Here is a 26387-nt window from a genome sequence, read left to right on the forward strand (position 1 = left end):
TTAAGGAAGTGGAAATTATACAAAATCTCGGTAGCTTCAAGAGAAATATTCTGGTCGCCATCATCTTTAATATAACGGCGTTCATGAGACAAGTCAAGCTGTCTCATAGTGTGTGCTACTAAAATTGTTCACAATGCAAGAAACCAGGTAGCACCTAAACATTAATGTTACGAGGGCAAGTCAAATGAAAGTGAGCCAATGCGAGCATGTGACAAGCGGGGTGCCTTATTTAAAAGTAGTCTCCATGAGCATTTATACATTTCTCCCATTGACTAACGAGTCGCGTGATACCCGTCTCATAAAACTGCTTAGGTCATCACCCTCATTGTGATACCGAATCAGGTGAGTCAAGGCAGCGCCAAACCTCTCCGTTTTCCGGCGGTCATTCCAAATCTTTGGCATCCATTGGGCACACAAGAGCCGATAACTGAGACGATCTGCCAGTTCCTCGATGCTTATCCTCTGTTCTTGTCTAATCAGCTCATCAACCACTGAAATTGTTTTGGGGCTGATTGAGCAGTAGCTCTGGCCCGGTCTTGGATCATCTTTTCAACTTTCACGTCCTTCTTTGAATTAACCGTTTGGTCCAACATTCCACAGAGCGCAATGAAATGCAATGTTCACCCTACACAGCAGCCATAGGGCGACTATTTTCTTGTTGGGAAACACCTTCAGTTGTCAAAAACCTCATGACACTACGTTGTTCAACTTTTACAGTGTCCATTACGTCAAGCAACCGTGTTCAACCCAGTGTATGTATGAGAGCATTCAAGAACGATTATCCTCACACCTGTGTGCCACTTTCGCAAATTGGAGATGCCTGTGTTCTACGCGCATGCCTCGCAGATAATGGACCGAACAATTATTGCGCAGGGTGGGTTGGCTCACTTTCATTTGACTAGCCCTCTTACATTTTGTTTAGGTCAAACGTTATTTCAATGTTTGTCCTGTCATTTTTTCTAACGTTTTTGTAATGTTACAAACATGCGTTCAATAACCCTCCCCTGACATGAAACAGTTTAACAACATGCATAAATGTAACATGAACGTTATGTTTATCTGGAACAATAAGGCAATGTTTATTATACAGTGTATAACATTATTTGGGAAGTTATGGCATTATAATAACATTTCAAAGTGAGCATTAGAATAATGTTTACTTAAAATCTTAAACCAACGTTTTTGACGTAACATAGAACGCTATTTATTAAATTATAACATTAATTTAAAGTTCGGATGCAGCACACTGCTAGCGCAACTTCATAATATTATTATAACATTACTCTAATGTTCGGTGCTACCTGGGAACCTCTAGCACATATCTGTACACAGTCAGCTGAAAGCTGCTGAATAGGGCTTTCACCAACGTTCTTAGACTGTCGCCTTTCAGCGAAGCGCAAGCGGCAAAGTTTTTTTTTTTTTTAAGTCATTCATGCAATGCGGCAAATGGTACCTGCCGCGGTGGCTCAGAGGTTAGGGTACTTGGCTACTGAGCCGGAAAACCCGGGTTCGAATCAGGCCGCGGCGGCCGCGTTTCGATGGAGGCGAAACTCAAAAGGCGCCCGTGTGCTGTGCGACGTCAGTGCACGTTAAAGATCCCCAGGTGGTCGAAATTATTCCGGAGCCCTCCACTACAGCACTTCCCTCTTTCTGTCATTCCTACCTTCCTCCCTTTCCTCACGGCACAGTTGCGGAGTCCTTACGAGAAGTGAGACAATTACCGCCCCGTTTCCTTTCCTCAAAAATCACTGTAACTGGTAAGGCTCGCCGACCGGAGACCTTGACACTTCCAAAGATTAAACTACAAATAAGGCAATCACACAGGCATCCGCACTTTCAAATCACCTTCCGCTGGTGCACATGTACTCGACTCAAAATAGAGGAAAGATCTCGTTGGGGCAGTCTTGGTTTGATCGTCGTGCAATTAACGTGACAAAAAAGACAATGATCCCAATTATAACTATGGCATTTTCACCCTATGCATTGTCCAGACAGCGAGTTTCCATATTAATGAGGCGTAAATACATTGAAAAAATTCGGTTTCCAAAAACTTTGTCAAAGCCAACGCCAATGAACACAATGAAAGCCGACAGCGTATTGCTTCAGTGCCGAGTTTCTGCCACAACGTTCTGAATGCCAGCGCGTGCAGCGCACATCTGTCACTACCGCCACGTAGCTTAAAGTGCGACTGAGTTGTCCACTGTCCCAGGAGGCCAGTTATGCGCCTTTCCTTTGCTTTTGAAGCTCACGCTCTTCATCGGTTTCAACTGCCCGTTTAGCGCGTTTACGCTCTCTACCGATTGCTAAATCCTTCGCACGGTTGGCAATGTCGACCGGATGATCAGACTCGGCCCGACATCTGCGAGTACCCATTCTCGAGGACGTCGGCTCCGGCTGACTTGCTTCGTCATCCATAGCGAGACACTGGATAGGCAGCACGCGGCGGCCGCGGTGACGGCGGAGCTGCTGCTAGTCACGTGGTACGTCACGTGATTACTTACGCAGCTCCGCCCCACCTGTTCAAGGTCATTCTTGCAGATACAGAGAAATCGGCGCCGCTAGGCTAGCAAAGCTCTCGCTTTAAAAATATAATGGAAAACATCATACGAAAGAGGCCCTCACGTGACGGGGCAGCGGGAGCTGTTAGTCGAGTTTCACTTTAGCTCGTTGCGCAGCGACACGCCTGCGCTTGAAATCTGAGATGTGCATCCGGCGCAGCACATGGAACCTGATATGCGCTTGATGCGTTGATACGAATTCCGCCAGAAACGCCGGACATGCGCTGCACCGGAGCACGCAAGTTCACTAAAACGCTCCATGAATCAAGCCATGGCATGCAGAATGGTAACCATGAAAGCCCTAATTTCCAAGATTCAGTGCGCTGGGGCCCCTCGGAGAAAGAAGGCAGCGTCGTGAGAGGAGGATGGCCTGCGGAGGCTGAGAGAGTCACGTCACGCTCTCTGACATTTTTTTTTTTTGGCTGCTTGCCTCACTTCCGCTGCGTGGGGCCACCTGGCGCAAGGAATGCCAGGGGCTTCGATGCTCAGGATCACAGTTTTGGGTGACGTCATCTGCGTCATTTTCATCCACGGGCGCAATTTGTTGGCGCCGTAGTGCACTAGTAGAAGTATGGTATTTTATTCGGGCACAAAACTCAGGCGCTTAGACGTCGATCGCCTGCTGCACGAGCAGACGCTTTTAGTCTTCTTCACCTTCAACTCCTAGCAAGTTCAGCCAGGTCCGGACAGTGTGGGAGAGGTCGGGAAAGAAAACCAATTGTAGAGCGTCCGAGCAGGAGAATAAATAGAGAGAAAGGTTGGCATAATGGGCACCTAAGTCATCGCAACCCTTGAGCATCTTGACCTCCCCCTCCTCTCTGCTCCTCTACCCCACATACGCAGGGTACAGAAACAGCGATCTCGACGTCCTTTTTTCAACTCCGCGATCTTGAGGCTGCACTGCTCTCTAACGCCACTCAATCTGCTCCCGTTGAGGATGGCATTACTTTATTCACTCTCCGCAACCTTCCTGACAAAGAAAAAGAGCTCATCCTCTCCCTCTCTACCGACTTCCGACACTTTCGACAGTCTGGGCCACTAGATTGCCCAACACAGCTTCCATCCAGGCATATAAGTCTCGTTTCAAGCATAAATTATCGCATCCATACCACACAGCTACGCAATCCTTGAGACACAAAATGGCCTCCCCAAACAGAGCGTTGGTAAGCAACCATAAACGGATGAGTTGGCAAAGAAGCTCCCTGAGAAACACCCCCTGATTGAGATGGCAGTGACATTCCTTCTGTCCTTCTCGAGCCGCTCTGCCCATTATTGCTTGCGAGCAGCTCCGGGAAAGGTCAAAGCTTGCCGCCATGCCACCATGGCTCCTTATTATAGCTGGCTGCTTGCCTTGTTTCCGCTGCCTGGAACCGCCTGGCACAAGGAAACGCTAAGAAGTTTCGATTCCCTGTTTCACAATTTTAGGTGACGTCAACTGCGTCATTTTCTTCCACGGGCACAATTTTTTGGCGCCTTGGTGTAGTGGTAGAAGTATGGTACTCTATTCGGGCACAAAACTTAGGTGCCTGAGACGTCGTTGGCCTGCTACGCGAGCAGACGCTGGGCGTCTTCACCTCACGCTCCAAGCCAGTCCAGCCAGGTCCCAGCAGTGTGGGAGGGGATGGGAAAGAAACCCGTTAGCAGAGCATCCGGCCAGGAGAAAAAAAAACAGTAGGAGAGGTTGGCATAAAGGGCACATAGATCATCGCAACCCTTGAGCATCTTTATCCCCCTTCCTCTCAGCCCCTCTTACCGTTTACGCAGGTTTCAAAAACAGCGACCTCGCATTCCTCTTCATCTGCACGAACTTGAGGTTTCACTTCTCTCTAACGCCACTCAATCTGCTCCCGTTGACGGTGGCATCACTTATTACACTCTCCGCAACCTTCCTGACAACAACGAGCATCTTTTCTCCCTCTATACCAAGTTGCGACGCTTTCGATAGTTTGGGCCACTAGCATCCCCAACCAAGCTTCCACGTATGCATATCAGTCTTGTCTCAGGCATAAATTATAGGGATTCACATCCATACCCCAGAGCTACGCCATCCTTGAGGCACAAATGGCGTCTCGCAACAGGACGATGGTAGGGAATCACAAAGGGACGAGTTGGCAAAGAAGCTCCCTGACAAACAACCTCTGACTGAGATGGTAATGACATTCCCTCTAACCTCCTCGAGCCGCTCTACTGCTTGCGAGCACCTCCGATAAGGGTCGAAACTTCTCTACGGATGTCAGTAACGCGAAGCATTGCTGGTGTTTTTTGCCCCGTTTACAGAATGATCAGTTTACAATGAGCTCCATTCCAGCCAGTCGTTAATGGCTCATGCAATCCTTCATGCGACTGGTTACGACGCGGCCATGTATTACACATGCGGTGAAATTTTTGCTCGTTTCCGACGCCAAATAAAAACCACTCCTATAGTCCGAGCGATGACTTCTTGGGGGCGGACTGAGCCTCTCGTAGATGCAGAAGACAGCGAAAGAAGAAAGTGCTAAAGCGAGAAGGGCAGCACCACCAAAGAGTAGCACTACCTCATACAGGAACCATAAGAAACACGACGAGTGTCTTCATTTATCCCTTTACACGAGACTGCGAAGGATTTTGAAAACGACGTCGTTTCGGCGTGCCGGCAGTGGACGAGGGTAAACGTCGACAATCCCCCCCCCCCCCCTTTTTTTTTTCACCCCCAAGTTTTCCATTTAGAGGTGGGAAGGAGACTCATTTGGAATTCAGGCTTAACGCAGTAGAAATTCGGATGGCTGAAAACCTTCAGCCTCGCAGCCAAACACGTAAGATTGCCCGACGAGTCCGACCATCCGGCGCCAGGTCTATGGGTATCACTTTCCGTTTAATCTACACGCCGCTGCTTCATTTGCTTCAAACCGGTCGGAAGGTGAAAAAACGAGACGCGCCCGAAAAGAAACCCGAACGTGATGCGAAGACTGGTGCGGCGCAGTGCTTGGTGCGCTGTTCAGAGAGTAGCATACCAATGCAACCTTTCAGCTGCTAGACCTGCTCCCTCCCACAAGTTATTACGTTCGACTCCTTTTCTTGAACTTTTCAGATTAATACTTCAGGCACTACTACGGCCGCTCGATAAGCAACGCACGCTTTGCATCAAGTGGCCATCGCATTACCAAGAACTCTGAAAAGATGGTTTGGTTTATGGGGTTTAACGTCCCAAAGCGACTCAGGCTATGAGAGACGCCGTAGTGAAGGGCTCCGGGAATTTCGACCACCTGGGGTTCTTTAGCGTGCCCAACCAGTGCGTGGTATTTGGAGACAGTTGTGCTGGTAGCTTTCCAACAGGTACGCTGAATTGATTTTTTCATTTTTGAAACAGCGCAACAAAGACGGGACGTGGAAACTGAGGGGTAAAGACAAATAGGCGCTGACTAACAACTGGGTTTATTGAAAAAAAACACACAAATATATAAACAGAGTTAGGAAAGATTAACCGCCACCATAGTCAACTCATGCCACATGTGACGCCAGATACCCAATCTCCCCTTCGGAAAGGGCGACCGATGGGCAACTAATGCGCGTTGCGCCTTTCTCACGTACAAGAAAAGCTTCAATAACTTCTCGCGTCATCTTATCACTATGGCGGAACACGATATTGGTGTTGTTATAGTCGGGGGTACATTTGCATTTCTTGCAACGGAATGCACATTTAGCGAGAGGGTCTCCTTCTGATTTTCTTTTTTCGTAATCTTTTTCATGTTTACATTTGCACTTTCTGCAGTGGACCGCCACGTGTGACAGGGGGTCTTTTTTTCTGGTGTTGTCATGTTCCATGAGTCGCTTGTTGATGCATCTTCCTGTTTGGCCAATATATGTGGCGCCACACGAGAAGGGAATTTGGTATACTACCCCTACCTCGCAAGGTACATAAGGGGAAACATGGCGCACCTGACAAGCCCTTTTGTTTCCCTCCTGCCTCTGCCTTACCTGTTTGCACATCCTGCCTAATTTCTTCGGGGCAGAAAACACGACGTCAACGCCATATCTGCCTGCCACTTTTTTGAGCCCATGGGACATGCTGTGCGCATATGGAACCACTGCCGGTCTTTTATTTTTATTTTCATTTCTTGCACTCGGCCGAGCCCCATACTTCACCTGCCTAAGCAATTTCTCCGCTGCCCTTGAAATGAGGTGAGCCGGATAGCCATTCGCGCGTAACCTGTTTGATTGGGCTGCAATGCTCTCCCCAATCATTTCATGGCAGGACTTCTTGAGTGAAGATTGCAGGCAAGACAAGATAATGCCTTCTTTTATAAGCTTGGAATGACCTGACCTGAAGTTTAACAAGGGCTTAGCCGATCTTGGCCGATAACACCAGCACACGTGATTGTCTCGGGAAAACAAAACCAAATCTAGAAACTGCAGTTCCTTGTTCGTGGCTACCTCTGTTGTAAACTTTACCCCACGTCCGTACTCATTAAACACCTTAAGAACATCGACTATCATTCTAGGCAGGCTGCTTGGCGGGGTAAACACCAAATAGTCGTCAACATAACGAAAAATACGCACCCCTAACTCCTTCGAAGCTTGCTCAATCGCCCTGTCCACAAAACTAAAAAAAATGTTAGCCAATACAGGTGGAATACGTACCAACTTGCCCAAATTTCTGCTTTACTCAACGCTGAATTGAGCATGCCCTCATGCTCGAGCACTGTCTGTTGATCCCTTTCTTTCGAAAGGCTGGAGGAGATGTGCCGCGAAACAAAACTGCGGCAAATATACTGCAGTGAAGGCGAAATTTTTGTTACAATTTTAAGCATTCATTTCAGTGTTTTGTGCACAAAAAAGGTCATTTTCTCAGTATTTCAGTCGTTTAAGTTCTTTCAAAATTACATAAAAAGTCGGCTTAAAGCTGCTAAATGCGGATTTTGACCCAGCACAAGCGGCAGAGGCAGTTTCTTCAATGTCATTCATGCAATACGGTACGTGGTAAGTCGCGTCGACCGGAAATTTCGGGGCACTGCCAAACATCGAACCACTAAAAGAGAAAGGCCATCACACATGCACTTTCGCACTACCTTCCTCTTATGTACTCTACTCAAAATACAGGAAACGAACGGTCTGGTGGGGACAGTCTAGGTTGCTTTCATTGCTGTGCAGTTAACGCGACAAAAAGACACTGGCCACAACAGGCGATGTGCATTTCAGCCTCTCCATTGTCTGGAGAGCGAGTTTACATATTTCCCAGGACTTAATATAGTGTAAAAATTAAAATTTGGTCTCCAACAAAACTCTCAAGTATTCGAGCAGCCCATATTAACGGCGGTTGTATTTAAAAAAAAAACTACTTTCGCTCAAAACTTGAGAGGCAACACCCACTATCCAGATATACCTCCGCCCGTAGACTAACCACCGCCGCTTGAGCGAGTGGCTGGGATTAATTATAGGCGCTGAGCGTTGGCCGGAAGGTCCACCATTTTAAAGTGGCAGCAGGCCACCGGCTTTCATCGGCCGCCGCAAACATCCGGCGGCCAGCGCTCAGCGACGCCAATGTCAGTCCAAGCCCCGCATTCGAGGGTTCGTGTCAAGACTGCGGTACAGGTGATGTCATCTACCAGCTCGCGTTTCAAACGGTACAGCCGTGCTTTGGTTATGGCCGTACTCTAATATGTCATCTCCTACACTCACAACCCTATATTGCAGTAAAATGGCAGTAAGCTCTCCTCTAGCGCACTCCGTGTTAGGGGCGGGGTATGCTGCCCAAAATATACGGAATGCTTACTATTGCCAACGCAGGTATATTCCCACCGGAAAGCAGAATAACTTGATGCACATAGCAATGGAAGAAAGCTTTTAAACACAGCACCGGAGGCCTTCAGATTAGCAAATCGAGGAATTGACGGTTAAAATCTTCTTAACTCCTGTAACTTCTCCTGTTTTGACATGGAAATAGGTTTCCGCTTCCAACCGTGTGTTTTCCGTAGTTTTAGTGATGGAAGTCTACCCCAGGAGTTGGGAATGTAAGAGGGGGTTGTGGCTCAGCAGAATCTAGGTCGCTTTTCAAAGGTTGCAAAGGTTCAGGCGGTCAAGCGTTCGGACTGCGAGCGAGCAGCTTCACACCTTTGGATCGTCGTCGTCTTTTTCATACACACAATTCACCGTAGTGAGCGAGCGTGGCTGTTACGCTACAATTACCTCCCGGAGAAAAAGGAGGCATCCTGCCGACTTGGGAGCACGCACGAGAGGCGGATCGTAGCACGGCTTGAGGGGGTCGACGTGCACGGTTTCATGGCCACGATGGCGTGCATCCGGGGGCGGCGAAAGTGGTTCAGTAATGTAGTTCACTGTAGGTTCCGGCAGATAACACGGTAAGAGTCTTGGTGCCTTGAAAGGAGTTCTGTGTAGAGACCGGTACGGGTTGACGGAACGCGAAGCAACACGAGCGAGTCTGGGGTATAGAACGGAAGAGGACTGGTAGGGGCGCGAAGGTGCTTCTGGCGATTTTGGTCCTGCATTGTAAGAGACGGGCCAGCTGGAGGCATTCCTCAGCATATGTCGCTGCTTGAGAAAGGACCAGAGATTCGGACACGTCAGGGCGGCTAATGCGGAAGCATGGTATCCACAGTAAAAGTAGGCTCACGGCCGTGAAGAAGAATAGAGGGTGAAAAGCCAGTTGTGCTCTGTGCGGCAGTATTGTAAGCATATGTTCCGATTTGAGTTAGCAGAGGCAACATATATGGTCATCATGTAGCTCGATGTGCGATTGAAAAGTTCAATCATGCCATTGGTTTGAGGGTGGTAGGCCGTTGTAGAGCGGTGAACGATGCGGCACTGGCGAAGTAGGACTTCGAAGCTCCGAGTGGCTTAAAACAATTACTATGTCAAATTATTCAGTTCAACTGAAGGGCGGTCGGATTCTGTTCGAAAAAAATTGAAATTTGTGTTAGACTGTGCCCCTCAACCAATTGCAAGCCTCCTAAGAGATGGCATCGAACTAAATAGAAAAGGTTTAGCTAATGCCTTTAATAATTTCTTTCCATCAGCTCCACACCGATAATCAACAATGGTCTAAGCTGTGATGTGGATGCCGTAAATCACAGTTTACTTTAATACAGTCTCCCATAATGAAGTGGTAGCTGCATTTATGCCCTCAAAAAATAGCCAATCTTGCGACGCATCTGGAATTCAGATCAAGCACGTCAACTATGTTCTAGATCTAATCGCCCCTTGCTTAGCTTATGTTTTCAGCATCTGCATCCCAGAGGTAACTTTTCCTCGGTGCATGAAATCCGCCAAAGTGACAGTATTACATAGGAAAGGTGACCGACACGACTTACCAAATTATCGTCCCATTTCAATTTTGCCAGTCTTTTCAACGGGTTTTGAGAAACTGATTCTCGAGTGTCTCACATCCTTCACCGACCGTTACAGTATCATAAGCCCGTCGCAATGTGGCTTTCGAAAAAGCAGATCAGCAGAAATGGCCATTCTTTCTCAAAAAGAATCCATATTGGATAACTTTGAAAGCAGACGTATAGTATTAGGTATTTTTCTTGACTTGAGAAGCTTTTGACCTCGTTAACCATCAAATATCACTCCAGAAACTTAACTACTATGGGATTCATGACTTTGCTTTATCATTATTAACATCGTATCTACAGCATCGCACACAGTTTGTTGATATAAATGGAAATTTATCAGACGTTAAAATGGTGACTACAGGCGTTCCCCAAGGTAGTATTCTTGGTCTGTTTCTTTTTATGTTGTATATTAACGAAATTGTACGCGTAGGTGAACGTGACAAATACATATTATATGCAGACGATATAGCAATGTTCTTTTCGGGAAGCAAAGGCTCAGACTTCAGTACTCGTGCGAATGGCACCCTTTCGCAAATTAAGAACTGGTCATATAACAACTATTTCAAGAAACACCAGTAACTCTAAAGTAGTTTTATTTGATACACGAAACACGAATATTAAAGAGCCTCCCCTCCAGATCAACAAAAATGTACTGGAAGTTGTACCCTGTTATAAAACTTTAGGAGTTTACTTCACTGTAAACATATCCTGGGATAGACACATTGAACATTTGTCCGGTAAATTATCTAGCACCATCGGTCTTATACGTCGCTACTCCCCGACTTACCCCACATCCGTTAACGCCTTCGTTTTTAAATCGCTCTTCATGTCTTTGATTAACCATGGCATCCTAGTGTGGGCAACTACAACTACTGAAAACATGCACAAGTTGGTCGTCTAGCAAAAACATGCCATAATAATTATAAGTAAAGTGCCTTACCAATATCGTACAGCTGACTTATTCAAAAAACTAAACGTTACTCGCGTGGACTCCTTGCCAGGCTTTAGGTTATGCGAATGTTACAGGTCGAACGTCATAAACCACATCCGAACCCTGCCTGAATTAGCCGAATTAAATAGAAACATTGTTTCATACACCACACGTCATCCTGGATTCTGGAAAGTTGCCAAATGTCGTACCAATTATGGAAAACAGATGCTAAAGTTCACTTTGCTAACTACCGTAAATCAGCTACTACAAAATGACATAGATGCTACGAGAATATCCATGGAAAAGTTGCGTGATATGTTTACTTAGATAACGCACGTGTTTTCCACTTGTACTGCTTCTTCTGTATATTTTTCCTTTTTTTCTCCAAATACAGAAGTAAGCGTTTTATATTTTGTTTCTTTTTGTTCATCTATGCATTGTGTATACGAATGGCTTATATATGCTGAGTAATCTTCCACTACCCTATTCGTTTGTATTTTATCGATATCTGTATTCATGTTGTGTAACGAAATATTGCCACCCCTGCTGTAAAAGGGGTGCACTGGCCTAGTCAAGCCTTTCTGGCTTTTTGCCTGTGCACCTAACATCACCTAATTTTGAATAGAGATCAAATCAAAAGCGGATGGATCCGTCCTTCCTCCTCACGAAAACAACGAGGGAAGCTCAGGGGCTGTGGAAAGGCTGGATGACTCCACGCTGAAGCATGTCATCCATTTCTTTGGTAATTACGTTGCGTTCAGGGGCCGACACGCGATACGGACTCTAGCGACACGGGACATGCGGGGCGGTGGGGATGCAGTGAGTGACGACGGATGTGCGGCCAAGCGAGGAGTGCAGGAAGTCGAAGGACGGACGGAAACGCTGGAGTAATGCGAGCTGCTGAGAGCGTTGGGCTGACTAAAGACAGCCATCGATCAATCGGAAATACGAAACATAAATGAAGTCTTTGTTTGGCGCAGCAGTACGCGAATCAATGGCATCTATCTGGAGTGTGGATGGATCTTCATAGATGGAGTATGTGAGAACGTGATCGACTGATTCGACTTGTCGCGGGCATTCGCCATGTAGAAGCGCTGATGGGCACGAAAAAGGTTCGTAGCATGAACTTCGCTGTGACCATCGCATGTAGTCAGAAGAGCGAACGGAAGGAGGAAACAGTGGCGACGGGCAGCAGCATCAGTAGAAATGAAGAGAACAGTCGAATCAGAACCGCAGGTGCACGAGAGGAGGACAAGGGCTGTAGAGAATGCAGGGATATCTGTACCTTCAGCGACCAACATTTTACCGGCTCGGGGAGAGGTGTAGAACGGCCGGGCAGCAGAGAACAGAGACAATTCAATGCTAGCATGGGCGAAGTCGATGTTCGCATGGTGAAGTGTGAGAAAGTAGCAGCCCAGAATGACATAGTGAGAGCAGTGGAACAGAACCTCAGCAAGTTTAATCCTGGATGCCGCACACAAGGCTGAGCGTTCTTTTTTAGACTGAGCTTAGCTCATGCTATAAAATGCAGCTTGAGTTCGAAGTACGGGATACAAGACTAAGGCAGAGATGACACTGCAGTACGACATCTCACGTCTCAGACTGTCAATGCATCTAGTCAAGCTATAAAGGAGGAAAAGTTTCTACATACATGCAGCACTGCTGTTTACATGTGTGCCATCCCTTTCCCTAGGAGTTCCTCTGCCCCGGCCGATGCAGAGCCCCCGGCCTTTCTGGCGCCTCGGGAGACCCCGGCGGACCCTGCTGCCCCAGAGGCCCCCCCTGCCGCCGCCCCGGAGGTCGCTGCGCCGGAGACCGCCGCGCCGGAGATCGCCGCCCCGGAGGCCATCTCCACCCGGGAGGCCATCTCCACCCGGGAGGCCATCGCCACCCGGGAGGCCATCGCCACTAGGGAGGCCATCGCCACCCCGGAGGCCATCGCCGCCCCGGAGGCAATCGCTGCCACGGAGGCAATCGCCGCCCCGGAGAACACCACCGCCATTGCTCCAGAGACCACCGCCACTGCTCCGGAGACCACCGCCGGCGCCGCCCCGCAGGCCACCGTCCCGGTGTCCTTCGCCGCCGCCGCCGCCCCGGAGGTCGTCACCCCTGCAGCACCGGCGCCCCCGCCGCGCAGAAGCCAGCGGACCAGAAGGCCGCCGGAGAGGCTCACGTATTATTAAAAAAGGCACTGTCGAGCGGCCCGAATGGATGTCGTGAAGTTGGCAGCTCATGGCGCTACCGCAGTCAGCAGTGCCAGTCGGATGGCTGGATGTTGCTTTAAACGTGTTGGTATCGCAGCTCCGTACGCTGTCTTTTCTTTGCGCTCTCGTCACAAACATCTAAAGAAGTCAAGCACATCGCACGCTTCAACGGGTGCGTTTCTGTTGTAGCCAGTTAGCGTAAACAGTTTTGTTCCACAAAATTGGGGAGTAGCCAGCCGAGTTCGTTATAAAGTGCTGAAAATTCACACCTTTACGAGAACGCTACCGGTCGCTATTGGGAACAAGGCCCCTTGTGATCATCCTGTGTCGTGGCGGCGCCACAGCAGAAGCGCCCTGGGCCTCGAAGCAACTTTAGTGGACAAAAGAAAGGCCCCAGGGGTAGACTCCTACTGGTTCAGGGTTTCTGTCCGGTGAGCTGAGCGGTCCACACACCAGCCAATCAGGTGGAATAAGTGGGATGGGGAGGGGGACAAAGGGGGATGCGTCAAATAAAAGAGCGTAGAATATAAAATCGTTCTCCTAAAAGCGCATTCTGTTTACGAAGTTCACTGCATCAGACCACCTGAACGTCACTGAATATTTTTTTATTTTCTAAACGTGTTTCGCTCGTTGGAAGGACAGATGTGATATTGCAACAAAATAAACAAGTTTAGTAGGCAAGCAAAGCCAATTTGATAAACTGGGTATTACAGCACAGCACTAAAGCGGGTACTGGCACACGAATATCTACGAAGTAAAGACCACAAACCCACGAAATACGACATATACATTTCCTCATCGTGTCTGCTCAGGTCACTCCGGTAACCTTTTCTTGGAGTGAGCTTTTCTTGGAGTCTTTATACTAAGTACTAGCACTGCAGCATATTATGTTGTCCCTAGCCCAATGCACTGTGAGTTCTGCGCGAGTCAAAGGTTGAAAATTTTCGCTGGGTTTCTCTGCGTGTGTTTATTCATAGCCACAGACTGATGCATTTCAATGCATGTCACTTGTTTTACTTCCCTGCTATTTACCTGAATCTCTTATAAAGTCGTGTACAAGCCTATATTCAGTCATGTAGCATTTGATTATGTATACTGTACCTACCTTGATGCCTTTTTTATCCTCTATATATTCTTTGCGCGCTCTTGTTTTCTAGGTTTACATAATGCCGTTTTTAATTTTGATTTTTAGGATGCCTGTTACTGACACTGCAATGCCACTGATGCTTAAAATCACTTTTTGAACATAGTTTGTCACTGCTGATGTTCTTTTAATAAACTGTTCTTTGTACAAAATCATTTGCGCTTTTCGTTCTCGAGCGAGCGCCCTAAGCAGCTGCTAAGCAGTCGCGCCGCTCGCAACCATGCACCATGCTACATCAACAGACACACCGAAATACAAAAGCGAGGGAGCAGTTTCCGTAAGTACTTAGGAAATCAAGCGTGAATGCAGCGCGGGAGAAGTTAACCACCAGTATTTACAAAGCTTGGATCGAGCTAGCGGCCGCCAGCACCAGGAACGCGCGCATGCGTATTGGACTTTGGATTGACTGCGTTTACCGCCTTTCCCAGGTGCCGCCACCATCGCCTTCGAAAAAAAACGTCCCCATTGGCTCTATGAGACTGTCACTTCCTTGCTTATACATTCCTTTTTTCTTTTTGGTGGGTTATCCTCCACGAACATTACATCCAATGCGAGGGCGCATTTACTCACCACGTAGTCAAAATTAAACCCCAGACGTCCGTTGTGTGCGCCTAGAACCTGAACAGCGCTCTAGAATCATCATCAGCAGCTTCATTGTAGCGCTACCTTTGATCACTTTTTACACATCGTATCATTCACGGCTCTTTTTTAGTGTAATATCAGTTTCCCCTCGCCCTAATTATATTCTACAGAGCGATATAGAATCGCTGCAGTTTCAGTAGCAGAAAAGAAATGGCTGTAGAAATACTCAGGCTGAATTTCATCACCTGCTGTGGGTTTTGTTGGTGCTGAAGCAAACAAGAATTCGGCACTTGGCGGCAGCGGGTCTCTCGCCGAACAATCCTGATTCGAATACCGCTTGGATGCAGGGACCACATTATCGTTGATTCCTCGACTTCATTACATCAGCGAACATATTTTCATTTATTTAAGCATCTTCGCCATCCATCATTACATAGCCTTTTCTGCCCTGAGGCAAGAAGCATCGCCTTAAAAAAAATATCGCTGCACGCGGCAGTATCCATGGGCAGCGAAGAGGAGGACGGTCACGCGATTCCGGAGGTCGCGCGCAGTCAGCGGGCAACGGCTCGGCCCCGCAGGTTTGAGGCTTGGGTCGTCCTGAACCTGAGCCATCCTGAACCTTGCCCCAGCTGCCTTCCTGCCTGCCAGCCAGAGGACATTGCCGCCTGCCTGCTCCCGCCCTGGTGACGCTAGGCATTTCTTTCCGGTAAGGCCATTTCAGGTTTCGGGGTTTTTGGCCAGATTTCGAGGTAGCTTTGCTGACTTGGGTGATGTAAGCTTGCCGTCGCGCTGTTTGTAGGCACGCCTTTCACCTCCCCGGGAGAGGGCTGGGCAGCTTGGTTCGCCAGCCTACCAGTCGAAAGCTTGCCTCCGATTTCATTTCGAAAGAATGGTGTCCATGCAATTCCGGTGGCGCTTGTGCCGATAGGCGATGGAATGCTGAAAATGAAGAATCCTAAAACGATCCAGCAACAACCCAAGAGCCTAACGAATCACTATGTAGACACCTCTGAAGTGCAACCTTTCGGTAGTGGTGGTATTGTTCGCAAATCAGCAAACATTGGGTGTGTGTCGGATCTGCTCCAGTGTAATACATTCATTTCTATTCCAGTTAAACCCTTCCTTCCAGAACAGCTTGCGTGCGCTAAAGGCGTTGTCCCCGGAGCGGCCCAACAATGCCGGAGCGGTTGTTACTTCTGTATACCGCTGCTCTCTCGAGGTGGCTGGCGTGCGTGTTGCTACGGGGTCAGTTCAAACAACTGTTACTGGTCGCACATGCCCCTTGGAGTTGAAAATCTGAAAAATTATCCATCACGTGGACTCACTGCATCTTCGTCCTCTGCAATTTGCCAACTGTAGGCGATTCTGACCCAGTAAAAAAGCCTCTAAGTCGGCGAATAGAAGCCGGATGTGTAGTGAAGGCTACTCTTCCGAAAGCTGCACCGCTGGGCAACCAAGCTGTTGCTCATGCAGTAACGTCGAAAGCGCCGATGATGCCATTTGCGGAAAACGGTCACAGGGGCCAGGTTTATTGGAATTAATTTAACAGAATCGCTGCTGCCGAGCAGACGCTCAAGCACTCCTTAACTGCAAAAAAAAAAAAAAACGCGCTTACGCAAGCCTGTGCGCTCCTCTGCTCCTGACCTCCAGGCCGCATTCTCTGCCTTAATCGTGTCAACCGTCGAAAAAGCGCTCTGCCCATTATTGCTTCCGAGCAGCTCCGGTAAAGGTCAAAGCTTGCCGATGGATATCAAAAACGCGAAGCATTGCTGGTGTTTTGTGCCTCGTTTATACCATAATCAGTCAACGATGAGCTCCATTCCGCCCAGTCATACATGACTGAAGGACTGCATGACTCATGCAAGGACTACAAGCACCATAAAGACGAAGCACCAAAAAGACGAACGCGAGGATGGGACCAATTGACACGACACAACCACTTCCTCTCGCTGCTGAAGTTTTGACCTCTTCGCTACCGAATATGAGCTGGGTTCACTCCCGCATGTTTGTACCGCGCTCTCCGAAGACCAGCTAGGCACGTCGTCGCTCGCGAAGGTCCGCACCTTGTATCGAAGAGAAATCTATCCTCGCTTCGGCGAGCGCGGCTTCGGCCGCTTATCTGTTTTTTGAGCAGCGTCCGCTCCGGCGGACGCAGTTGTTGCTGCGACGCGCGTCTTTTCCTTCCCTTTTCTCTTTCCTCTGCTCTTTTATCTCTCCTCTATCTGCACGTGGCAGCGGTGGTGGCTTGGCTCGAGCCAGTAGCAGGCCCGTGCAATTTCCTTTTCATCCTTCTCTCAGCCACAACAACAACAACAACAGCAGTTTTCCCAATGCCTCTAGTACACGCAGCCACTAACACAGGACGCAAAAAAATAAAAACTTGATGGTCCGGCAAATCCTGACGAAAATAATTTGGATGCTGGGTATGGTGGCCTGCAAAATGGAATGATTCTCGCGCGGACGAAACTGCACAGAATTAAGGCTCGAAAACGAAAATGTGTCGATTTGAGGTATGAAGGAGACCCATTTGGACTTCAGTCGCCGCGATGGCTCAGTGTTTATGGCGCTCGGCTCCTGACCCGAAAGACGCGGGTTCGGTCCCGGCCGCGGCGGTCGAATTTCAATGCAAGCGAAATTTCAGAAGGCCCGTGTACTGTGCGATGTCAGTGCACGTTAAAAAACTCCAGGTGGTCGAAATTTCCGGATCCCTTCACTACGGCATCCCTAACAGCCTGAGTCGCTTTGGGACGTTAAAATCCTGTAAACTATAAACTATTTGGACTTCAGGCTGAACGCAGTAGAGATTCGGATGGCTGAAAATCTTCAGCCACGCAAACAAAGAAGGAAGTGTGCGCGACCATCAGGCGCCAGGTCTATGGGTATCGCTCTCCGCGGTATCTACACGCCGCTGCTTCATTTGCTTCAAACCGGTCGGAGGGTGAAAAAACGAGAAGCGTGCGAAAAGAAACCCGAACGTGATGCGAAGACTGTGGTGTGCAGCAGTGCTTGGTGCGCTGTTTAGAGAGTAGCATACCAATGCAACCTTTCCGGTTCTAGACCTGCTCCCTCGCACCAGCTATTACTTTCAACTTTTGTAAACAACGGGTGAAAGTGAACTTTTCAGATGAACGCTTCAGGCCCTACCGCGGCCGGTTGATAAGCAACGCACGCTTTGCATCAAGCGGCCGTCGCATTACCAGGAACTCTAAAGAGAGATGTGCCGCGACACGAAACTGCGGCAAATATACTGCAGCGAAGGCGAAATTTTTTTGCATTTTTTAATCATTTTTTTAGTGTTTCGTGAACAAAAAAAGTTCAGTTTCTCACTGTTTCAGTCATTTATGCTCTTCCTAAACTCAGATCAAAAAACCAAACTGTAAAGCTCGGTATTTTGTATCTTTCTTGTTGCAGAACAGTTTGAGACGTAATGGGTTAAGTAGAAATTTCGCGAAAATATTGTTTGGCAAAGTTTGTGAAAAACACAGACACGCAGGTCACGTTTTATTCACGAAAGCAACTTATTTGCATCGCAGCTGCACGGACGGGAAGCTCACATGAGTCTCATCAGCCTCATTGATAAGGTAGGCTGCAGCTGTTCTCACGATACCTGAACGGTGCAGTGGCCTTTTAAAAAAACTTCACCAAAAGCTTCTCAGATGAGGTGGTGGTTTTCGGGGGTACCTGTTGCTGCAGCAGTCGCTTTGGTGGCCATGGCTGCTCTATCTGCAAGCGGCAGTGATAACGGTCCAGTGGAAGCCTGTGGTCAGGCCCGTACACTTTCCTCCTCCTCCTCGTTCCATATCAGTAGCAGCAGTCAGGTGCCAGCAGTGGCAGTACTGTCGGCTCGCGTCATGACAAAAGGCCTGTGCGTGCACTTACCATACTGGAACTTCACGGGCGTTGAGTCGAATCCCACCTAAACCTGCACCTTTCCGCGAGGATTTTATCTGCTCGAGTACTCTCGTTGTCTGGGCGGACAGACGGACAGGCGGACAAAAATATCCGGACAGAGACGTGAAAATGTAGCAGTTAATTGCATTCCTGCATTAAAAATACAGTCCACGAGTAAGGTCTTCATCTACGTGTGGTCTGGAAGCTAGTGAAAAATTTTCAAAATCTTTTGAGCATTAAGAGCGTTATTCTGGTCGCCATCATAACAATAACACGTTTCGTGAGACACGTGATGGCGCTTGTCCTCGGAGTGTTCGCAACGCAGTGACCGCTCGTACGTGCCTGTACACGGACTGCTGAAAGCGGCCTTCAACGTAGCACAAACGGCAGAGATTTTTTTCAAAGCCATTCATGCAATGCGGCAAATGGTAAGGCGAGTCCACCGGGAATATTAGGGCACTGCCAAAGATGAAACCACTGAAATAGAAAGGCCATCACACAGGCACTTTCACACTACATTCTGTTACATATCTGGTATGCGCATTGCTCGTGCCGTGTTTCCGTGGAACACAGATGGATGTCCAGGATTGGAATTCTTTATTCGTACACATCAGCCGGTTTGTACAGCATGATCGGTAAAGGTTCAGGAGCAGATCGAGAAAATGCGTGAGAGGCACCCAGATTGAGCGTTTGCCAAGTGATAAGGTGGGACGCCTGCAACATTTCTGTTCCCTTAATAATAAAGTCGCAGTATGCGCTCCTTTAGGCGCTTGGAACGTTGCAATTTCCGCGGCGTGCATGGTGGCTGCATAGATGAGTTTTCTGGCTCCTCCTGCTGCGGACAGTTCCTTTCTCCTTGCGCCGTTGACGAATTAGTCGGTGATGCAACCGCTGGCCGTGAGGTATCTGCTCGAGGGACCGCGCGCTTCACTCCTTTGTCGTGTGGTACCCGCGTTGGCATGTCTGCTTGCGCAGCTATCCCAGGAGAGGCTGATGGTCGGTAAGTGTGCACGCCCGAACTACGAGAAAATACCCGAACTTTGTTACGCCTAATACAAGGGCAAGGGCTTCGCGTTCAAGTTGCCAGTAATTCCGTTCAGCATTTGTTAAGATACGCGAAAGGAAGGCTGTGGACTTTTTCACCTTACCATACAATAGTACGGTGCCAATCCCGCGTTGGGACGTGTCCCCGTCCAACTTAAGGGCTACAGCCGGACTGGAATGGGTAAGTACCCCTCCGCGACGAAGGCCTTGTTTAGCTTGCAAAAAATTCTGCCTCCTGCTCGTGTTCACACACCAATCGTGTGTTCTTTTATAGCTTGTACAAAGGTGCAAGGACGGATGATAAGTTTGGATAAACTTTGCGTAAAATGTAATCATGCGCAGAAATGCGTGCAGCTCCTGCACATCAAAACTGGGAGCTTGCACGATTCCTTCGATATGCCACTCCGTCGGATGTAAACCCTCACGGTCGAATCGGTGACCTAAGTAGGAAACTTATGCCTGGCGAAATTTACATCTCTCCAATCTGAGCTTAACCCCGTGCTCTCGGAAACGCTGGCGCACAAGCCTTAATGTCCCTCCACGTTTTTGCGATACCACAATATCGTCGAGGTAGTCTGGACACCTGCTGAGCCCTGCAAGACAGTGTCGATTTTCCGCGGGAGAATAGCTGGTGCGGAAGCAATATAGAAAGGCAAACGATTGCAGCGGAACAATCCGCGGTGCGTATTGATTACGCACAGTTTCTTGGACTTGTCATCCAGAGGGATTTCATTACAGGTGTCACGCAGGTCAAGCGTGCTGAACTGCTCGCCACCATTCAAAGACGCAAAAATGTCATCAATAACAGGTATCAGGCATTGCTCCAACTCGCATGCAGAATTTAGGGTTACTCTGCAATCTGCGCAGATTCTAACAGTGACATCACGTTTCAGTATCAGCACAATCGGTGTCGCCTACTCTGCTTGTGTTAGGGGACAGCACTCCGATGGTTTCAAGCCTTTCAACCTCTTTGGATACCTTGTCGCATCAAGCAAATGTATGAAAACAAGCCTTACGGAATTTTGGTGCGGCTTCTTTAAGTTGAAGATGCACTGGCGGTCCGTCTATCAGGCACAATTTTTGCGCTGAAGACGCCTTCGAAGTCCGAGATCACATCATCCACGGCTGATGTGCAGTTCTTTCCTGGGCTCTCCTCCAGCTTCGCCACGACGTTGAGGACTGGCGACCTTCCGTTGCTGAGTTTTGATATAAAGTCGCATCCAAAGAAGCTTGGCCCTGAGCACTCGAGAACAATTACTGAGCCCTCGACGACAGTCCCGTTATAAGAAACGGGCATAATCCAATTGCCCCAATACTGGCAAAGTCCCTAGGTAACAGGAAAGTTTAATGTGCCATGGCGACAATGGTGGCCATTGTTTCTTCTTGTACAGTCGCGAGCAAAAAATCACTGGCGATTAGAATTCGTATATCTCACCACGCGGCGCTGCGGTACGCAGACCTGCCTAACGGGCCGCTTCCATGTTTGCAGCCTAGGGGGGGACGGCAGGAAGTAAGCTTTATCAAGCGTGCACCGCCCGAGCGTTGAAGTGCCGACCCTACGTGACTGTGCTTGCGGCATTTATTTTGGCTCGGTTATCATGAGCAATGATTGCTCCTTTTTATTACTGTTTTTTTATGTCCGCGATGGTTTGTCAAAAGGAACTCGCGGGAACAATAGATGATAGCGCTGCTTTTAGCCAGTAATTTTGCTGTCCGTGACAGTCCACTGAACCCCCCTAATACTGTAGAATGGGAACGGCCCGGCACTCTCGTTATCAGCCTCTTCGCCACCCGCAGCGCCACGCGTTGTCATCCCGGCACTCTGGTGTTCCGTCGTGTGTGCTAATCTTTTTTACCCGCGACTGTACTACTCAAAAAGTTGCCTAGGCACAACACACAGAGCCGAACCAGTATCGACGATCATCTGTATATCGCTGTCGCACCACGTGAAAGATCAGCGAAGCGGAGGTTCCAATTGAGATTTCCGAGATGCAACTAAAGTACAAACGCGCATCCTGTCGGCCGCGTCATCCAAGGTTTTCTTTCACATTCAAGGGTTGATCTGCTTCGAGCATGGGTTTTCTGGCGTTCCTTGCTTACGTCACTCTGACACTTTTTTTGTGCAAGGTAACCGTACAGATCTTTTATCAACGTAAAGACGTTTCCATTGTGTTTTGTGCTTCCGCACCGTCCACACTAATACCGGCTTCTCGAAAGTCGGTCGCCGCGTGCTTATCTTCATTACGGCATTCAACTCCGAAGAAATCGCGTTGGCACCCTTCTCTGCTGCCTCTCAGCTGAGCCCTATTCCTTCGGCCTCCTATAGGGTGAGGTCTGTCTTCGCCAACAGCTGCTTCTGCAAGACACTTGACCTGCCGCCGCAAACTATCTTGGCGCGAAGCGTCCTATGGAGCATGTTTACGAAGTGTCAGCTAACCACTATTTGGGCAATTTCAACAATACATTTATTTATTTATTTAATACTGCAGAGTCTCTCGACTCCAAGCAGGCATGAGCACGGGCATGAGCACAGATACAAATAAAAAAACAAGATCTGCACGAACTTACCTTCAAATTGGCGCCGTTTGAAAAAGCGGAAACTTTTCGTTAGTTGGAGGCGTTTCGGGTCAATACGCACTTAGGACTTCGATTACTTCTTCGTACTGCAGTGGATTTAACTACTTCGGTGCAACTTTTCCTGTACGTGTGCTCAATTCAGAACACCCTATTCTTCTCTGAATCGCCTGTTCCGGTTGCTTCGAAATAGGCTTCAACTTTCGTAAGATACGCCCTCCAGTTGTGACCGCGGTCGTCATACTCTGGAAGCTGGCGATGTGTCATGGCCGAAGCGGTTGTGTCCAGCGGCTCATTGTTGACCACCGTTCGACGTTGGCTCACGTCGGGGGTTCGCTCTGCGCTCATCGGCACAGTTACATAGCTGGTGCGCGCATTCCGCGTATCGTGCTTCCGTGCAAAACAGACGGGCGCTCGGGATAGGAATCGTTTATTCGTACCGATCAGCCGGCTTATCTAGCATGACCAGTAGAGGGTGAGGGGAAGAAGGATAGTAGGAATGCATGAAAGACATGCTTTGAGCGCTTGCCAAAGTGATAAAGTGGCAAGTTTAAAACACCTTCCTCATGTATGCTCCACGAAATTACAGGAAAGGAAAGGTCTGGTGGGGACAGCCGAGGTTGTTTTCATCGCTGTGCAGTTAACGCGACAAAAAGACATTGGCCACAACGGGCGGCGTGCATTTTCAGCCAGTCCAATGTCCGGAGAACGAGTTTCCAGATTAAAGAGTAAATACATTGCAATTCTGGCCTCCAGCAAAACTGTCCATTCTTCAAGTCGTCCGTATCAACGGTAGTTGTATGATTTAATAAAATAAACTTTCGCGCAAAACATTACGGGCACCGCCAACTATCCAGGTGTACCGCCGCCCGCTGACTAACCACCGCCGCTCGAGCGTGTGACTTGGATTAATTATAAGCGCTGAGCGTTTGCCGGTAATTCCACCATTATAAAGTGGCAGCAGGCCATCGGCATTCATCAGCCGCCGCAAACATCCAGCGCTCAGCGACGCATATGTCAGTCCAAGCCCCGCATTCGAGCGTTCGTGTCAAGTCTGCGGACGGTGGTACAGGCGATATTGTCACGTTGTAGTGACGGCAGTCCAGCAGTCAGGAAAACACCATGCTGCGATCCATGCTTTCATGGCTGCGATCAATCGAGATTAGACTGGTCGCTTCTCGCGTAACGAACAAAAATGATAACAGCCCTTTCCTGCAGCCTTGAGCGTGAACGAACAAACACTACAATGATAAGTGGCAATATCATCTATCAGCTTGCGTTTCAAACCGCCCAACGGTGCTTGGGTCACGGCAATGGGAGGAGGCCTTTAAACGCACCACCGGAGGTCTTCAGATTACCAAATAGAGGAGACTGACACGTCGGTTAAAATATTGTTAACTCCTGGAAGTTGACATGTTTTCAAGAGAGAATTCGTTTCCGTTTCCAACCATGTGTTTTCCGTAGTTTTATTCATGTAAATATTCGCCAGGAGCTGGGCATAACACCCTGCCCCTAAAAAGAAGCGCGCTAGAAGATAGCTTACTCTATTTTACACCCACAAAGGTTAGTTCGTTTTTCTAGTGTTCTGCCCCTGAAACACCAGCTCAGCAAGTTCAATCCTGGATGCCCACACGCAGGGCTATGCGCTCCTATGCAGACTCAGCTAAGTCTGAATAAAATCGGAATAAAATGCAGCTTGATCCGGAAGTACGCGATACAAAGTTCAAGCACCGATGACATTGCAGTGTACGACCTGTCAGACTGTAAATGCATCGGGTCATGGTTTAAGGGCGGCAGCAGTTTCTTCACACACGTAGAACTGCTATTAACATGTATCCCATCCCTTTCCATAGCCACATGACAACAGGTGGCGGCCTGCTATCCGAAGGCGCACCACCCCCAGCTGCTGTGGTCACTCCCTCTTCTCCTGGCCACACGGCGTCCCCAGGCCACCTGCCGCCCCCGGACCACCCAGCGGCTAAGCCGAGGCCCCCGGCGCGCACAAAGTCATCGCCAAAGCCGCCGCCGCGCCGAAGCACGCGGGTCCGTAAGCCGCCGGAGAGGCTGGTTTACAAATAAAGGGACACTCTACCGGCCAGAATGGATGTCTGGATGTCGTGACGATGGCATCGCACGGCGCAACTGCAGTTAGCACCTGCCAGTCGGATGGCCGGATGTTGTCGCCTGAAACGCATTGGTATGGTATGTGAGGTAGCGCCAAACGGGACAAGGGACGCAGAAAGACGCACACAACGCATAGCGCCTGTGTTGCGTGCGTCTTTCTGTGTCCCTTAATCCCTCGCCAAAGATTCTACCCTCGCATTGGTATCGCAGCTCCGTACGCTGTCTTTTCTTTGCGCGGCCGTCACAAGTACCTGAAGGCGTAAACCGCACTGCGCGCTTCCACTGGCGCGTTTGTGTGGCAGCCACTTAGCGTAAAGCAGCTTTGATTAGCGCAAAATTGGGAATCAGCCGACCAAGTGCGTTATAAAGTGCTGAAAACTGGCACTTTTACGAGAGCGCTAGCGGTCGCTGCTCGGAACAAGTCCTCTTGTGATCGTCCTGTGTCATGGTGGCGCCAGAGCAGAAGAGCCCTGGGCCTCGAAACAACTTTACTGGACAAAAGGAAGGCCCCGTGGGTGGTCTCCTTCTAGTCGAGGGTTTCTGTCCGTCGGGCTGAGTGGTCCGCAACCAACCTTTCAGGAGAAAAGTGGGAGGGGGGAGGGGGGTGGGGGGGTGGCGGGGTCGTGCCTGCGCTTGGTGCCCGAGTGTCAGTCGGCGGATCTGCGCAAGCTCGAGCAAACTCGGCAGCCTCATGACTTGCACTTTCCAGAAATCTGTCTTTGGGCGGACTGGACCCCAAAAGCCTGCTGAGTTAGGGCAACGGCCGTTCTGGTAAAGGGCGTCAACAGCGATGACGACAGTGTTCTCCGTCATCGCTGTTGACGCCCTTTACCAGAACGGCCTTTACCCTAACGATTGGTGTTATTTGGTGCTTGGCTGCTGACCCGAAAGTTGCGAGTTCGATCCCGGCCGCGGCACCCGCATTTCGATGTCGGTGAAAAAGTTTTTTTTTCCTCCATGCTTCGAAGCCAGACCCCTGGCTTCGGAGTAAATTCTCGTTGTTGCTGCCTTTTTCAGTGCGTTCACTGGCCATAAATGGGGCACCGGTCTTTCGTTACGTCTCACCTCACCTATAAGAAAACGTATAAGTGATAAAATTGCTTTTTTTTTTCATTAGAGTGACGATACTGCCGCTTCTAGGCTTAAGAGGAGAGTCGGTTCGTTTGCAGTAATGGTTCCCGTACTAACAACCAGATGGCGGCACTATAGGCCGAATTTATTTTTAAGGCGAAAGCCTTTAATGGCTCATATTCGCGGCCAAGGTCACGTCCGGTGTAACGCTGTCTTCCACGAATAACGCGGCAACTGATCAGGATAGGAGAAAACTAATGGTAGCATCAGATAGAGGGGACAAAATGTAACCCAAATGCCAATTTTGACGACTGTAGAGTGATTAGTTAATTACAGCCAATTATAGCCCAAAAAAAAAAGAAAACAACCAAATGCGTCGATATAGCGCAGACGTCGATATAGGGACGGGAGAGGGTAACCTCACACTCGAGGTCGGCCTGCGCGTGCGCCCCTCCCTTGTGTGAGACGCCTCGCAGCTGTCGACGCGTCGGTTGCGTGCAACCTCCCTCCTAGTGTGTCGCCGTACAAATGAAGTCTCGCGGTGCGGGTAAACGTAAGCATGCTGTTTCTCCTGCTACGCAGCGACGACGACTACCTGCGAAGCTAGAATCGCAGCCGGCAAGGCCAAAGGCTTTCGCCTTGCCGCACTTAAGATTGGCAAAGTGCTCCCATAATTTTTTGCGTCTCTGCTAGCATACGCTGAACTAAAAGTGTGAATGCGCCTGCGTTTAGCGTACCTAAGCATGCATACGCTTATGGAACGTAGACAGCGCAAATCTATGCCCTTTTCTCACTGTATCTGCGTAGGATTGAGCGACGAGGTGGTCTGCAAAAGCGAGAAACAGCACCGGCGCGGCTGTTCCGCCTCACCCGGGCGTCAACAGATGAAAACAGGTCCTAGTTTTTGAGGCCAGCGAATCCATTTCACTCACCGGG

At 49.0% G+C, this 26387-nt stretch overlaps 1 protein-coding gene across 1 annotated transcript in view; it reads left to right on the forward strand.

Annotated features, from left to right (window-relative positions):
- The window catches only part of LOC149350401 (uncharacterized), a 42475-nt gene extending 18140 nt beyond the window's left edge, over nucleotides 1–24335 (forward strand). The window contains exons 10-11 of the mRNA XM_089575529.1: nucleotides 12511–12990; nucleotides 24110–24335. Coding sequence (XP_089431655.1) covers nucleotides 12511–12990; nucleotides 24110–24335 — 706 coding nt within the window. The remainder of the gene's footprint in view (nucleotides 1–12510; nucleotides 12991–24109) is intronic.
- The last annotated feature ends 2052 nt before the right edge of the window (nucleotides 24336–26387 follow it).

This window comes from Amblyomma mixtum, chromosome 3 (genome assembly GCF_055824585.1).
Source record: "Amblyomma mixtum isolate Tamu chromosome 3, ASM5582458v1, whole genome shotgun sequence".
In the NCBI taxonomy this organism is placed as follows: domain Eukaryota; kingdom Metazoa; phylum Arthropoda; class Arachnida; order Ixodida; family Ixodidae; genus Amblyomma; species Amblyomma mixtum.